At 37.4% G+C, this 12,936-nt stretch overlaps 2 protein-coding genes across 5 annotated transcripts; both read right to left on the minus strand.

The window, feature by feature from the left end:
* Positions 1 to 763: 763 nt before the first annotated feature.
* Positions 764 to 4,422, minus strand: LOC102616512 (uncharacterized). Its single transcript, XM_006483976.4, has 2 exons — positions 3,102 to 4,422; positions 764 to 2,219 (listed from the first exon to the last, which is right to left on the minus strand). Exons 1-2 carry the CDS (start codon positions 3,807 to 3,809, stop codon positions 930 to 932), a joined length of 1,998 nt encoding a protein of 665 aa, XP_006484039.1. The 5' UTR covers positions 3,810 to 4,422; the 3' UTR covers positions 764 to 929.
* A 1,516-nt stretch (positions 4,423 to 5,938) lies between these two features.
* On the minus strand, positions 5,939 to 9,325 carry LOC102616033 (pentatricopeptide repeat-containing protein At3g04130, mitochondrial). Of its 4 annotated transcripts, none has more exons than XM_025101625.2 (4): positions 9,162 to 9,325; positions 7,056 to 8,670; positions 6,679 to 6,776; positions 5,939 to 6,586 (listed from the first exon to the last, which is right to left on the minus strand). In XM_025101625.2, the coding sequence occupies exon 2, from the start codon at positions 8,623 to 8,625 to the stop codon at positions 7,078 to 7,080; it is 1,548 nt and encodes a 515-aa protein (XP_024957393.1). In that variant the 5' UTR covers positions 8,626 to 8,670; positions 9,162 to 9,325; the 3' UTR covers positions 5,939 to 6,586; positions 6,679 to 6,776; positions 7,056 to 7,077. The 4 variants fall into 4 exon arrangements, with proteins under 4 accessions (XP_024957393.1, XP_024957394.1, XP_006484038.1 ...); XM_025101626.2 differs by having other exon boundaries at positions 6,669 to 6,776; XM_006483975.3 differs by having other exon boundaries at positions 6,679 to 6,779.
* Between the last annotated feature and the right edge of the window lie 3,611 nt (positions 9,326 to 12,936).

The following is a 12,936-nucleotide window of genomic DNA, read 5'->3' on the forward strand; positions in this document are numbered from 1 at the left end:
CTGTCGTTTGCTGAATGATTAAAATGGCCCTCACAACTTAACGTTTGTGTTTATTCTTGCCTATTATTAGTATGGATTTTTAAGTATGATTCATTATTCTGTGATTCTCCTGGGACTTTATAAGACCAATTTCTACTTATATTTTTAAACATATTCATGATTCATGGTTAAAAAAAGACATTAATTTAAGTGCTAATGAATAAAAATTAAATTGTGTTTATATTCATATTTAAAAATTGAAAAAATATTTATTAAGAAATTAAAGATTGATCACCACTGGCGATGGAGCCTCCTTTACAATGCACCACGGTCGTTATTGGAATCCCTAGTCCTTCAGTTAGACCTTAAGAGTTGGAGGGAGAAGGAGAAAGGAATGTGAAACCCTTTTCCCTTTCCATTGTTTGGTATTGCCATTGAATTTTAAATTCCATTAAATTGAGAGATTTTGATACCTTAATCTCAAATTTCTCATGAACTGGAAATCAAAACTTCCAAAATTATCAGATGATCAACTTTTGAAAAGCTACAATTTCTTATTTTTAAGGATCAATACAAAAATTGATCATTCAATAATCAAACTGCTGAATAATCACTTTTGAAGTTGATTTACCAAGCATATTTTAAGTGTTAGTCAATCTAAAATAATCCCAAATATGCTCTAACCCAAAATTAGAACTAGATTATATGGCGTGTCTTTGGATTCGTTGTTGTTCCAGAGTTAACCCAAATTTTGAAAGGCATTCTATAACATGAAGAAACTTGCTATCAAATTTATAAAAATGCATTTTCCTTGTTAATTCAGTAAAAGTGCTTGAAATTTTATACATAATTTACTCACAATACAAGCATGTAATCTGAAAGTGAAAGCTGGAAAAGTGGGAACGGATGAAGAGAACACAGGTTTGAAGCTCAAAGCCTCGCATGACAGATCAAGTAACTAAAGAACCAACATGCTTGAACCTCCTACCTGGCTTTAAGTTGTTTATGGAATCTTCCCCAGCCAGCCCTTGTGCACCAAAACAGAGATACTGATTCATCAGCTTCTTATCGAAGGAAGTCTGTTTTCGGTTCATTTGAGGAGTTCCGTTGATGCAAGAGGGTTCTGAAATATCCACACCGTTTTGTTTCTCCATTGATGTAGGTGAAGAAATGGATGATCCAGATAAAGGACTCGGCAATGATTGAGTTGGAGAAGCTAAATGTGGCAATGGCTGGATCACACCATGCATTAGCCCTGCAGTAAATTTGTTTTTGGTGTCTGGACTTGGAAAATCACTCCTTAGAGAAAGGATTCTTTTGTTGTTTGGAAGGGATACAGATTTCTGATACTTCTGCCTGAGTGAAATGGGGCTGTTTCCCCAATTTGTAGATATACTGGATGTCGCCAAGGTATCACCATCTCCCAACTCTGAGCTAGTAGCTTTTCTTTCCTTCCTCTTTGTCCACCGAAGAAGAAACTTGAGGCGCCTTGCAGCATAATCTATAGGACTTGACTTCTTATCATCTGGCGTGTTACTTGAGTCAAAGTCACTTTGTTCACTGAGGCAACTACTGTATTCCACACTTGCTGCATCACAAATTGCATCAGATGCATTTTCAATACCAGTATACAAGAATATCTCAGCATCAGGGACTCTAAATGAAGATCCAGGACTGACACCTATGCCCTGCCCTTTCAGATGACAAGCGATGGCGTTCCTTGCAACATTATCCTGACAGTTGGAGATTCCTCCAGCTGAAATCAACTGTTTGATTAAAATTTCGGAAGATGCTGATCTTGGATGTTGCTTGAGAAGATCTAATGGGGTCATGCCTTCACCATCCCGGATGTTTAAATTGATCGATGGCACTGTCATTAGAAGTTCCACCAGATTACATTGAATGTTCTCACTTACAGCCAAGTGTAGAGCGGTTCTGCCATTATTGTTTGTGACATTGATGATATCTTTCACCTCTACAATCTTACCACTCACCAGCTGCTCCATAAGCTGAATCTGGTGGTCCACTCTTCGGAAGCCAGGGGACCGAAAGCCAGCCACTACCATATGGAGAAAAGTGTCGCCATAGCTATTTGTTACAGAGATCAAAGAGGGTGATTTGGCAATCAGAACCTTCACCACAGCCAAGTAACCTTTGTAAGCAGCAACATGTAAGGCTGTGTTCCCTGAGCTATCTGCAGAGTTGATGATGTCATAGGATTCTACAAGATTCTTCACTACCTACATTAACAGATGAACAGAAATGTAAGTAGCAATTCTCAGGTGGCTGGTGGTCCAATGAAGCGTGTTGTTTCGGTAGGCAAGAAAAAACAAACTGAATCTTGTTCTCCCATAGGCTTCATAAAAATATGCAGGTTTTGTAATTCTAAATGGAAAGCAACAGCCAAAAAAATTATCTTAAATTCTCCAATCCAAATTTAAGAAATCTGTTTTGTCTTCCAATCTTGGTCATGCAGTGGTCAAAATTTTCTTTCTTCGAGGGAGACTTTTGAAGCCAAAACAAATGGGACATTGCACTGGTTTTCCAGTGCATCCAAGAAACGCATTAATGAAAAACACATTTTGCAGCTTCACCACTTCGGGCTTACCATTTATATGACCTAGCAAGTTCAATCAGGCAGATGAGGATAGCATCACCTATCAACAGAGTGAATTCTAACTCTGTGGCACACAAAGTTACATGCACTTCAATTGCAACATTTAATTCCTTGGTCAGAATGAATGAATCGAATTCCGAATCTCTCCCAACTCAAATAGAATGTTATAGTTTCGATCTTACATACTTCCAAAAGACATGAGCATTCGTTTAGAATTTTACTCAAATTTGAAAACAAGAGCAAAATTGTCTCTTACAAGGACCACCGGCAACATTTACTTCGGAAAACCCAGCTGTCTAGGTGTTCCTCAGACTTTTTCATTAAAAATGCTGATGCATTGCATAACCATCACACAAACTTAGCTATAAAAAGGTTCCAGTAAACAAGAAAGAGGGAAAAACTTGCTAGCTAATTAGGTATCTGCTCGCCAAAAAATCAAAGACTCTGCAGTGTGAACAAATGACCAATTAGGCATCTAACAATTAGAAAGCAGAAGGTCCCTTACCTCAACCTGTCCTCTTCCAGAGGCTGAATGCAGGATGGTAGATCCCTGCACATCTCTATAAGCCAAAACATTTTCACAATCGCCAAGCAGCTGCCTCAAAATATCCAAATTCCCACCTCTAGCAACAGCATGAACAGCTCTATTCATCATCTCCCACTTAAAAACTGAATAACTGTCACTCAGTTTTTCCTCGAATTCTCCTCCACTGCTAAGGCAACACCTTGGGGCCACAGCATTATCCAGAAGCAGCCTAAACACTTCAGAATTCTTGCTCCTAGCGGCCGCATATAGAATATCAGTGACACCATACTCTCCTTCACCAAAAACAAGAAGAGGATCTCTCTGTAACAACTCCTTAACAAATCTGACATCCCCAGCTGAGGCAGCAGTGTACAGAAGCCACCCACCATAGCCAGCTCGAATCAAAGAATTGTGACCCTTTTTTGTTTCACAGTCATGGAGCAGCTTTCTTGCAACAGAAGAACGGCATTTTGCAACATCGTCAAACTGTTCCTCGTCATCCCACACAGTTTCAAGGCGGCGAATTCTGCGAAGTGAAGTGAGTTTGATGAGGAGATTGGTGTCAAGGTGGAGAAGTTCCTTTACAAGTTCATAATGACCATTCGCAGCTGCAAAGTCAATAGGTGATGCATACCACCATTGATCACCTGTGCTCTCCCAACGAAGAGGAAAGTAGGAAGGAGGCATCAAAGAAACAAAGATAAAAAAACAAGCTTTTGATTCAGATGTGAAACCCAATCGAGATTTTATCTTAGAGCTTGGGAAAAATGATTCTTTATAAGGTAAGGTTTATAATGATAAGGAATCTTGGAATGCAGGAGAAAGAAATAGAAAATTAGAGAGCTTTTGTTTGACAGTCGGAAGATGACTGCATGAGATTGAATCCTTTAATGCTTGTTCAATGACCAGTTGAAGCAAAGAAAGACATTCAAGAATCTAGAGCTAATCAAGAAAGTACCTACTTTTAACTGTTTGCGGACCACAACAAAAAGATAACGATTACGTGATTGAAAATTTTTAGTTGCCTTTACTTTTATGGAAAATGAGAATATCGGTACTGTACTTTTATTCATGGTGGAGAAAAAATTTAAACAAAGTGAGCACATAATATAGCTATAGATTCCTTTGCCCGTGAAAGGCTTAGGCCAATGAAGAGACAAATAATAATTATCTAGGTGACTTATTTGTGTGAACTAGATAACTTTCACTGAAACTGATTCAATCAATCAATATGGAGAATGGAAACGAGAAGAAAACAAGAATGAAGAGACAAATAATAATTATCTAGGTGACTTATTCGTGTAAACTAGATAACTTTCACTGAAACTGATGCAATTGATCAATATGTAGAATGAAAATGAGAAGAAAACAAGAAACAGGAGAGAAGGGTGGGGAAATCATTGGTTTCATTGGATTCTTTCACGAAATCTTCTTTTATTTATGTGGAATTTATACCATTTGCACGCGCCCCATAATTTTAAATTGTCTTTTTGCACCTCTATATGCTATTTATAAGGTTTTTTTTTTTAAATTAAAAAATACGTGAATCTATCCAAAGAGTCTTTTGCGAATATACTACTCAAGTGTTTGTATTAGATGTTAAAAAAGGTAATTGCATGAATCACGAACTTATGTCTCATTAATCCATCGGAATAAAAGGTGAGTTAATGCAAAAGACGTGTGGTTCCTTTATTTCTTGAAAATGGAATTGAGCGTGCCGTATGAACCCCACCAAACCAAACGTCACTGTAATAAATATGTCGTTCGATATCACAATTAGGCTAATTTGTTAATGCGAACTTGTTGCGGGTGCAATTGAAGAACGCTTGATTTCATCATTGCTGACCCAGCTACATGGATGGACGAGTCGGCTAGTAGTTAGGGAACAATCCATGATGGCGACCCTTTTCTCCATTGGTAAGTACGAAACCATTTTAATCTGAAGCACATGCAAAGCTTTAAGTTCATGCAGCCGCTGCTTTACTGGGTTTTAATTACAATCACCTCCAAAAGAGTCAATGACAATGACTCGTTCAAACTGGCGTTGTAATAATCTTTAAACGTATGATAGTTCTGTAGTCTTCCTATTACCGGCCACGATAATTTTCAAGCACTGCCGCTTGGCAGTTTCTGAGTCAAATTGTGTTTTTTTTGCTGTGGTTTTCTTTTTGTACCTATTTCCTGGCGCCCAGTTTTGGCTTGTGTTCCGTTGCAGACTTTCCGAAAGCAACACTCCTTTAAATTCTATATTGATCAATATGTAGAATGAAAATGAAAGCAACACTCCCAATTTAGTTTGACAATTTCTATGAACGAAAAGCAGGAAAAGCTCGCAAACGGGGAACCTTCAGTATTAAAAAACATGCGCAGCACCACAGACAAGGGTCATTAAGCTTGATCTGTCTGATCACTCGGCCCCGAATGATACAAAAAGAAAAGATCTAGGTTATGGAATTTAGCACAGCTTGCACATTTGGTCTAAAGTAGAATGAAGTGGACCATCTGTCACATGGTTATTGTGTTTGGGTCCATTTAACTTCAATATGATAGATATATCAAAGCGTCATTAGATCACGAGATGTCTGATTCTGAGTGTTATTTACTGCATTCAAATGGACAAGATCACGTGATACACATACTGCATCCGATGCAATTTACACTAAACGACTCAAACTAACTTCTGAAAAAAAAGAAGAAACATACACACAAAAAACACATTCAGGAATTGGACTCATTTTTAATGCAAAATGATAAGCCTCACCAGGTAATTAATTGATAACAAAGCCACATAAGAGAATCCCACATGGGCCAACTCATGCAAAGCTTCTAATTCCAATCTCATTGCGACTTGTTAACTATTTTGTTACTTAGGCTATGAGGTGTGCTAGAGAAGAGGTGTGCTAGAGAAGAAAATAGCACAACATATATATAAAAAGAATCCTCCCACGTTACAGTTGTTGTAACTTACATCCCATTCAAAAATACTTAAAAAGTTGTAACAGGTGGTGGGACCCACATGATTTTTGTATGGGGTGCAAGTTACAGCACCAGTTATAACATGTCAAGGTAGTACACTTCTCCTGCACAATTTATAGCCGAAGAGAAGCCCAAGGCTAAGTTGGATGATTAAATACACATAACCAATAACCATAATTTCTAATCATACTTTAATAAGAAAGACGGTAAAATGTTACAGGGGAGATCTTGAATCCAGAGACAAGTGTGTTTATGTTGTTTTCAGTTTGCTCAGGGGAGAAGAACTTACAAAATGGTGGCACTGTTATGAAGTAGGAGGCTGATCAGAATACCAAACACTGTTCAGAGTAATAAACTGATAATGCCGGCAGAAAATCAGATATTTTCCCCCTTCCTCAGCCCTTTTTTCTGTAACCACCTGCAGCAGATGCTCTGCGGCTTGTGCCCCAACTTCCAGTTTGGTAAAACTGATACATCATTTTTAACACCTGCAATAGCAGATGTGTTCATGTTGAAGTGGCATGTTATTTAGATAGCATAGAAACTAGAAAGTCTACATTCATAACCCACGTTGCTTTACCACTAACTGCTGCAAGTGTTCTTCAGTCAGCATAAAGATCACTGCTTGGGTAAAATTGACTCGTTCCCTCAGATGTTATGACTTCATAATTGGTACACCTGCTGCATCAGAAGTAATGTTTACGTTAAATTGACGTGTTTCACCAGACATGTTATTTTCATGGAATATTATATGAAATTATGTTTTTCAGTTCCAAGTGTAGTCAATTATGTGTGTCAACCGCACATTGAAATAATTTTAAACATCAGGACTACTGAAGCCTCAAGTACAAAACAAATGCCAAATTTGGTTATAAATATGTTTGTTGTGGTACAATAAAAACCACATTAGGGTTGAAATCAAAAAATCACATTGCAATTAAGCATCAATATATTCACCTGGACCTCGTCACTTGGGCATTTACAATTTCTTCATTACAGCTTCAATTTTCTCAGCAGCATCGTACATATGTTTCTGCTTGACTTCATCCAATATCAAGCGGCATGTCTGGTACCTAGGTGTTATGTCATGACCAATCATTTCCTTAAACAGGAGGTAGGCCCACTCACATTTGTTTGCTCTACAAAGCCCGTGAATCACAAGTGTGTATGTTGTGATATCAAGGCTCAGATGATGCTTATTAACCATGTCATCCAATAACTGACTCAAGCACTCATCCGTTTTTCCAGTTTTAAAGCATGATTTGAGCAATGGGTGGAATGTCTGAACATTAGGCTTACAATGTTCTAACTTGTTCATCTCCTCAAGGACATGAAAGGCCTTCTCATGGTGACCGTGATGAGAAAACATTGTGATCATCGTATTAAAGGTCGAAGTATCAGGGGCAACACCATTCTCTGGCATCTCCACCTGATAAACATAAACTGCCTCTTGGACTCTGCTAGCTCGCCCTAGGGTATAAATCAAGCAATTGAAAAAACGTGAATCAGGTTTAGATCCAACAATTTTCATTTTCTCAGTTATTCGTATAGCTTCTTCAAAATCCCCTGACTTTGCCAGATAAGACATGACAGTGGTGTAAGTAACAACATTTGGAGGGCAACCTTGAGCCTGCATTTCATCAAGAAGCTCATAGACCTTGCTGAAGTTGTACTGGCGACAATAAGACTGAATGATTGTAGAGTAGCTAATTACACAAGGATGACAACCATGTCCTTTCATCTCCTGAATTGTCCATTGAGCCTCATCAACCCGATTGATTTTGCACCAACCATGGATGAAAATGTTAAATGTGTGAGCATTTGGTGGAATGCACGATTTTAACTCCAAGAAAACTGAACGGGCCAGCTCAACTTTGCCCTCTTTGCAAAGAGTGTCGAGCAGCAAATTCATGGTTTCTGTGTTCTTCTCCAACCCAAAAGTTCCTAACTCATCAAATGTTCTTACAGCATCCTCCCATTGACCAGCACCAGAAAACCTTCTCATAACCTTAGCAACGGTGTTTAGTGTGACAATATGACCCTTGCTCATTTCCTCCAACAATGCTCTCATCTGATCCATTTGTCTCACCTTCCCCAATATGTCCACCATCATTTCATATATCTCCGATGAATGTTCATATCCCGGGCATGACCCGGCCCATCTAAAAATGCCCAACGCAGATTTCCAATCATCCTTGAACCGGTGGATCAACTTATTAACAAGGTAGTGAGAAGGCTGTATAGCATTACACACATGATCTTGCTTCAGAGACTGAAAAACCTCATCTTCGCTGCTTCCAACATGAACTTTGGAAATAATAACATCAATGTCAGGCAGCCTTGGTGAGTCTACACATAGGACTTGATGGTGATCCAATCTAGCGCCATCAGAGCAATAAGATTCAATTGGGGAAGAAGAAACTACATGAGAGCAATTCTCGGAGGAAGAATGGAAACGGATACGAGATGTTAATGGATTTAGGGGAATCCGTGCCTGCTTAAGGTATTTCTGGAGATGGCAGATCATGTATAATAAACAAGGATATGAATTTGAGATGGATTATTATCACTCCTGCATTTCCAGTGGAAAAAAAAAAACAATTGTAACTTGAGTTTAAAAAAAAATGCATTATTTCAGGAAAAAGAAAAGGAAAAACCTAGAATTTTCCAAGAAAGGGCGTGAAATTAATTATGATTCAATGGATTTCATGTTTAGATTAAATTATTAAATCCTATTTAGTGGTTGCTTTTACAAAAGCATTTAAAAAGCTCTATTATCACATCACATTGTACTGTTTTCAACTCATAAACTACGTAAGGAGCCAATTTGGGGATGTTATCTAAACGAATTTCAATTGAATTCCATTATTTTGAAGAAAAAAAGCCAAATGAATCAATTCTATTATCGACCCTAAAACAACACAATGCAGCTCACTCTGAGACTGAAATACTGACTATATCTTTCCCAAGAACCAAAAAAACAAGTAGAAAAGAAAGCTACTGATCATCATTTTTGTGGGAAATATAAATGGACAACAGAATCAAGGGAGAGAGATGAGCTACCTTGGTGAGGATCAGTGAGAGAGAGCGAGCGATAGAGATGCCGGAGAAGGACTGATGAGTACAAGATAGAGCTTGAGACTTAATTGAAAGGATTTTAGAGGTTTTTAAGCTCAGCTGCTACGTGCAACTTTCCAATGGGTTTAGTGTGCATTGTATTGTGTCGCGGGATGAGTATGTTCGAGCGGCCCTTGACAATTGGCACGTTCTTTTCATGGCTCAAAGTTATAAAAGTTTTTATTGTTATTTATTTTTTAAAATAATTTTTTTAAAGATTATATAAATTATCTTATTTCTATTAATAAAAGTTTAAATTCTTAATTTTTAAAAGTAGAGATTGAAATTTTTTAAATATTAAAATATTTAAAATATTCTCTACTTATTTAACAGTCTTATTTCATTCTTTTCATAATATAACTTTAAAAAATTTATTTATAAAAGTAATTTTATAATTTTTAATAAAAACTCTCATTAACAACTAAATAACTAAAATATTTTGGGTAAAAACTCTACTTATAAAACTCTACTAATAAAATACTTAAATAAACTCTATTTAAAAAGTTATACGAAGTCTTAAGAATTGTTTGTTTTTTGTCTGAAGTTTAAATGATAATAATAGGTAAATTTGGCAATGTTATAATGAAAAATAAAAGAAATATTAAGTTAATTTACCAAGAAAGAATAAAAAAATTAAAAGAAAGCAAAATTAGTTTAGTTTCTAATACTTGTTGCAGTAAAAAGAAAATAATTAATTAAAGATAATTTTATAATTTTTGAGAACTAATGAATTAAAATAATAAGTTATTATATGATGATTATTGATTAAAAAAGTGAGTGTTGAAGAAAATTAGTAGGTTCGCTAGCCCCACCTCATATAATTTTAAAGGACTGAGATTCTCTCGTGATCTGAGCACTATTGATCTTTTACAGATATTGTGCCACCTTTATTTTAGTATTAATGTATAATTAAAATTTAAATACTTTTTCTTTTTAATTTGTTAACCACCAATCATATTAATAACACTTACTCAAATGAAGATCAGATCAGGAGAGGATCCTGATCCAATTTTAAACAATAATTGGCCTCTTCGAGAAATGTCATTATACTCCCTGCAATATTTTGGAAATATTAATGCAAAATTACTAATGCCACATCAGACTTGCAATTATTATTATTGGATGATGAATTCTGATAATTTCTAAAATTATTATTTTACCATCTTTAAATGATTGTGGTTGATTTTTTTTTTTTTTTGAATGGAAAGTACCTTCATTTCACCTTAAAGAAGAAAGCAAGTACAACAAGTAGGGAGGGTATGAACCCAACCAAATAATCGTTTCGAGCTTCTCTAGAGCTAATTTAGCTAAAGAGTGGGCTATTGCATTACAAGATCTATGAGTATATTGGACACAAACTGAGCTAAAGCTCTTCAAAACTCTCTGCACCTCTGAAATGGTCCAGAAGATCTCGGATCTGCAGCCTCGACTATTGTTAACTAACTTAACAACCTCTTGCGCATCTGATTCCACAATCAAGTACTCTATACAAACATTCCCTGCAAGTTGAAGCCCCCATTTGATTGCTTCAGCCTCTGCAATAAACACATCACCATAGAACTTGGAAACTTTGACAGCAGCATCAATCACATTCCCAGCTTCATCTCGAATTACAGCTCCTAAACCAGCAATTTGCTTCTCTGAATTGGTGGCAGCATCTACATTGACCTTAAAGTAGCCTATTTGGGGAGGATTCCAGGCCTTTAGCTTCGAAGAGCTCTGGATGCCTATATGGGTAGTTGCTGGAAGTTAGGTTCTTCAGAAGGCTTCCAACACAGCTTCAGCTTTAGAGACTGTCACTTGGGGGCCGTCTTTTACTCCTTTAAAAATCCAGCCGTTTCGAGCATTCCATATCATCCATAAAATCGTAACCAGTAGCTCGATGTCATCTTTACTTCTTCTCAGCTTCAAACCAATCAGCAAGCTTAGCATGTCTTGATCAACACTATCTTTCAGATCATCCTCAAATCTGGTAATTTTCCAGATTTTCTTCACCACCTTACAACCCACTAAAGCATGAAAAATAGTTTCCAGCTTCTTGTTACAAAACTGACATAAAGGCTCCTGAATCACCTTCATTTTCCAGAGATTTTCGACCAAAAGAAGAAGATTTTTTACAGCCCTCCAAGCAAAAATTTTGATTTTCTCAGGTAAGGTAAACAGCCATATAACATTCCATTGGTTCTGAGTAGCTGCTGAACTTGTCGACCTGGCTGGAAATTTCAGATTTAATGCAATTTGATAGCCACTCTTAACCGAGTACTGGCCTTTCCTATCGTAATGCCAAATTACTTCGTCCTTCATTGGCCTTTTTGGCAAAGGAATTCTAACAATTGCTTCCGCATATATTTTGGCGAAGTGCCTGTGAATCAACCCTTCATTCCAACTATGCTCTTCATTTATTAACTCGGCAACTAAAGTATCAGTTGGTAAGCTTGGCTTGGAAATCAGTTTAAATGTCAGGGGCCTAGGCAGCCAATTCTCCTTATGCAGCATAATGCTTTGGCCATTACCAATCCTCCATCTTGAACCCTTGGCTATTACTTGCCGGCCCCATAAAATGCTTCTCCAAATAAATGAGGGGTTAGAGCCAAGTCTTGTATTCATGAAGTCTTTGTGCTGGAAGTATCTCGCCTGTAAAATTTTTGCCACGAGGGAGTCTGGAAACTGCAAGATCCTCCAACCTTGTTTGGCTACCAGCGCTTGGTTGAAACTTGAGAAATCTCTTAACCATATTCCTCCTCTGCACTTAGCCTAACTTAGCTTGTTCCATCTCAACCAGTGAATAGCTTTCTTATCGTTCCTTGATCCCCACCAAAAGTTTGCTATTATTCGCTGGATGTCATCATATATGCCCATGTGAATCTTGAAAACGCTCATTGCATAAGCAGGAATAGCTTGGGCAGCCGTCTTGATCAAAACCTATTTGCCTTCTGCTGAGAAGAACTTGTGCTGCCAGCTGAAAACTTTATTGTGGATCTTCAGCTTGATATCGTTAAAGAAACTACTTCTCTTTCTCCCGATCATCGAGGGCAAACCTAAGTATTTTTCATGTCTTGAAACTATATTGAGCTCAAAGATTTCTTTGATTTTTTACGCTTGCCCAGCCGGAATATTGCCACTTAGAAACATTGAAGATTTCTCGAAATTGAACAGTTGGCCTGAGGCTGCAGAGTAGCAGTCGAAAATCTTCTTCAGATTTTAGGAATCGGTAACTGAGGCTCTCGTGAATACTAGGCTATCGTCCGCAAATAAGAGATGAGAAATTTTAAGCTCCTTCCCAAAGGACAACCCATGAATAAGCCCCTGGTGCTCTGCTTGTTGGAGAAGAGAGGAGAAAGCTTCAACACCAATGATGAATAGATACGGAGATAAATGACATCTTTGTCTGAGACCTCTCTGCGGCCGAATCACCCTGCTTACAGCACTATTTATAATCACCGAGGATGACACCGAGCTTATACCTTATGATTAAGCTGACCCAATTCTGCGAGAATCCAAGAGACTTCATCGCTTGTTCCAAAAATTCTCATTCCAGCCTATCATATACTTTGCTCACATCTAGCTTCAAAGCCACCAAGCCGTTTTTTCTTCCTTTACAATGCCTTATCTTATGGAGACACTCATATCCTACAATGATATTATCGGTGATTAACCGATTAGGAATAAAAGCACTTTGCATTGGCGAAATAAATTTGGGCAGTACATTTTTAAGCCTATT

Source organism: Citrus sinensis, chromosome 4 (genome assembly GCF_022201045.2).
Source record: "Citrus sinensis cultivar Valencia sweet orange chromosome 4, DVS_A1.0, whole genome shotgun sequence".
Taxonomy (NCBI): Eukaryota; Viridiplantae; Streptophyta; class Magnoliopsida; order Sapindales; family Rutaceae; genus Citrus; species Citrus sinensis.

What these genes read in the sequence shown, in the direction of transcription:
- LOC102616512 (XM_006483976.4), bottom strand. Translation starts at nt 3,809, where the DNA reads ATGCCTCCTTCCTACTTTCCTCTTCGTTGGGAGAGCACAGGTGATCAA. An exon ending in CTGGAAGAGGACAGGTTGAG is followed by an intron (nt 2,220 to 3,101) that starts GTAAGGGACCTT and finishes CTGTTAATGTAG; the next exon opens with GTAGTGAAGAATCTTGTAGA.
- LOC102616033 (XM_025101625.2), bottom strand. Translation starts at nt 8,625, where the DNA reads ATGATCTGCCATCTCCAGAAATACCTTAAGCAGGCACGGATTCCCCTA.